Genomic DNA, 1,779 nt, shown 5'->3' with positions numbered 1-1,779 from the left:
ATATAAATAAAATCACAAAAACATTCACTAAATACTTACTTAGCTTTGCCTCTTATCTCTATAACTGCATTCCTAACATGGTAACAAAAAGAAAAAAAAGACATGCAAGGGATGTTGCCCCCTACCTACAATCTTCAACTTTTCATTTTCAACACTGTATCTTCTCCATCCCCTCCCTCTCTTCACCTCTTTTCTTTGTTTTTTCATTCATCATTTGTCCTGTGACCTTCGTCTTGTGCTTTCCCTCTGCCATATGACCTCATCTGCTTGATCATACTGCCTTTTTGTATAGTATATATCAAGCCTTTTAGCAGTAAATCCTGTTGTATGTTTTCTGATTTTCCAAAGAAACCATGACTTTGGTAAACTTGCTATGATCAGATGTCAGGAAAACAACACCATTAGGAACTACATGCAGGAAGGTGAAATGCTTGGCCTTGAAGGCATGGCTTTCTTGCACTACTTACAAGAGCAGAAGCTAGGCATGGGCAACTGGTATCAGAAAATGGAGGAGCAGAGACACCTGTAGGAAGAAAAGCCTTGTAGGAACTGTGAAAGACGCTAGAGAGCAAAATGAGCTCTATGGAGGAACGTGAGTCCCTTCCTCTGGGCTTGCTCTGATCTTTTTACAAAGGAATGAGTCATCTGTGCAGCTCAAGAACTCCTGGGAATGGAACTCTGGCCGAAGAAAGAACAACTGCCCATGGAACAGTGCAGTGGGAATTCTGTCAGCAAGACTACCTGCTTCTGACAGCTGGGGAGCGACTGTCAGAAGCAGAAACTGTCAAATAAGCTGTTGTTCAAAGATGCGACTGAGGAGCTTTCCGCTGAGGTCAGAACAGAGGGGTTGCCATGTGAGGAGACGCTGGAGTTGCTATCTGAGGACCTGCAGGAGCTGCTGACTGAGAAGCTGCCGGACTAGCTGATGTCCGAGGACCTGCTGGACGAGCTGCTGGACGAGCTGCCATCTGAGGACCTGCCGGACTAGCTGCCATCCAAGGACCTGCAGGAGAAGGTGCTGTCCCAGGAGACGCAGGAAAAGGTGCTAACCCGGGAGCCACAGGAGGAGGTGCTGTACCAGGAGCTGCAGGAGGACGTGGTGTCCCAGGAGCCATAGGAGGAGGTATCATCCGAGTATTAACCTGAGGAACTGCAAGTTTAGGACCTGCAGGAGAAGCTGCCTGTAAGCATTTTCGCAATATTAAGGGGGCCATCACGATGGAAATTTTTCAAAAATACTCAAAACTTGGAAAAAAAATCTTTAAGCTAGTAGATTTTAGCAATCCCGTGATGTAATATATTTGCTGAACACGTAAAAATAAAGGAGTTATAACTAAATCTCTTGTATTTTTGGGATTTTAAAAATTTATTTTGGCATTTTCTGGGAGCTAGCTGGCAACTCTGTTTACCGATCATCTGATCGCCAGGACTGGGATTCTGGTAGACAAAACTCCAGAAACCAGAGCAATTTGATGCTACCTCCTACCTCCATGACACCATCTCGCAGATGTACTCCCTCATCACACAGTAAGAGGACACAACTAATGGTAGATGTTGTTTTTGTATGTAATAGACATTATATGATAAATAATTATCAATCACAGCTGCAGCAGTTATTTATACCTAACCTGACCACAGGTACTGCGAAGCCTGTGATGACGCACTACTTCTACAATCATGTGCAGTTATTGCCACTAGTACTTTGCAAAAGGGGGGACCAAGTACCAACTACACTTCATAATACTATGTGAATGTCAGAGAATGCAGCAAGATTTATGC

The 1,779-nt window shown here is 44.1% G+C and overlaps 1 protein-coding gene across 1 annotated transcript; it reads right to left on the bottom strand.

The window, feature by feature from the left end:
* Positions 1-833: 833 nt before the first annotated feature.
* LOC138860970 (homeobox protein ESX1-like) lies at positions 834-1,214 on the bottom strand. The gene has a single exon (XM_070119597.1). It carries the CDS (start codon positions 1,212-1,214, stop codon positions 834-836), a length of 381 nt encoding a protein of 126 aa, XP_069975698.1.
* Between the last annotated feature and the right edge of the window lie 565 nt (positions 1,215-1,779).

This window comes from Penaeus vannamei, unplaced genomic scaffold (assembly GCF_042767895.1).
Source record: "Penaeus vannamei isolate JL-2024 unplaced genomic scaffold, ASM4276789v1 unanchor373, whole genome shotgun sequence".
NCBI lineage: Eukaryota > Metazoa > Arthropoda > Malacostraca > Decapoda > Penaeidae > Penaeus > Penaeus vannamei.
Note: the sequence above shows the minus strand (reverse complement) of the source record. Positions and strands in the feature narration are given on the sequence as shown.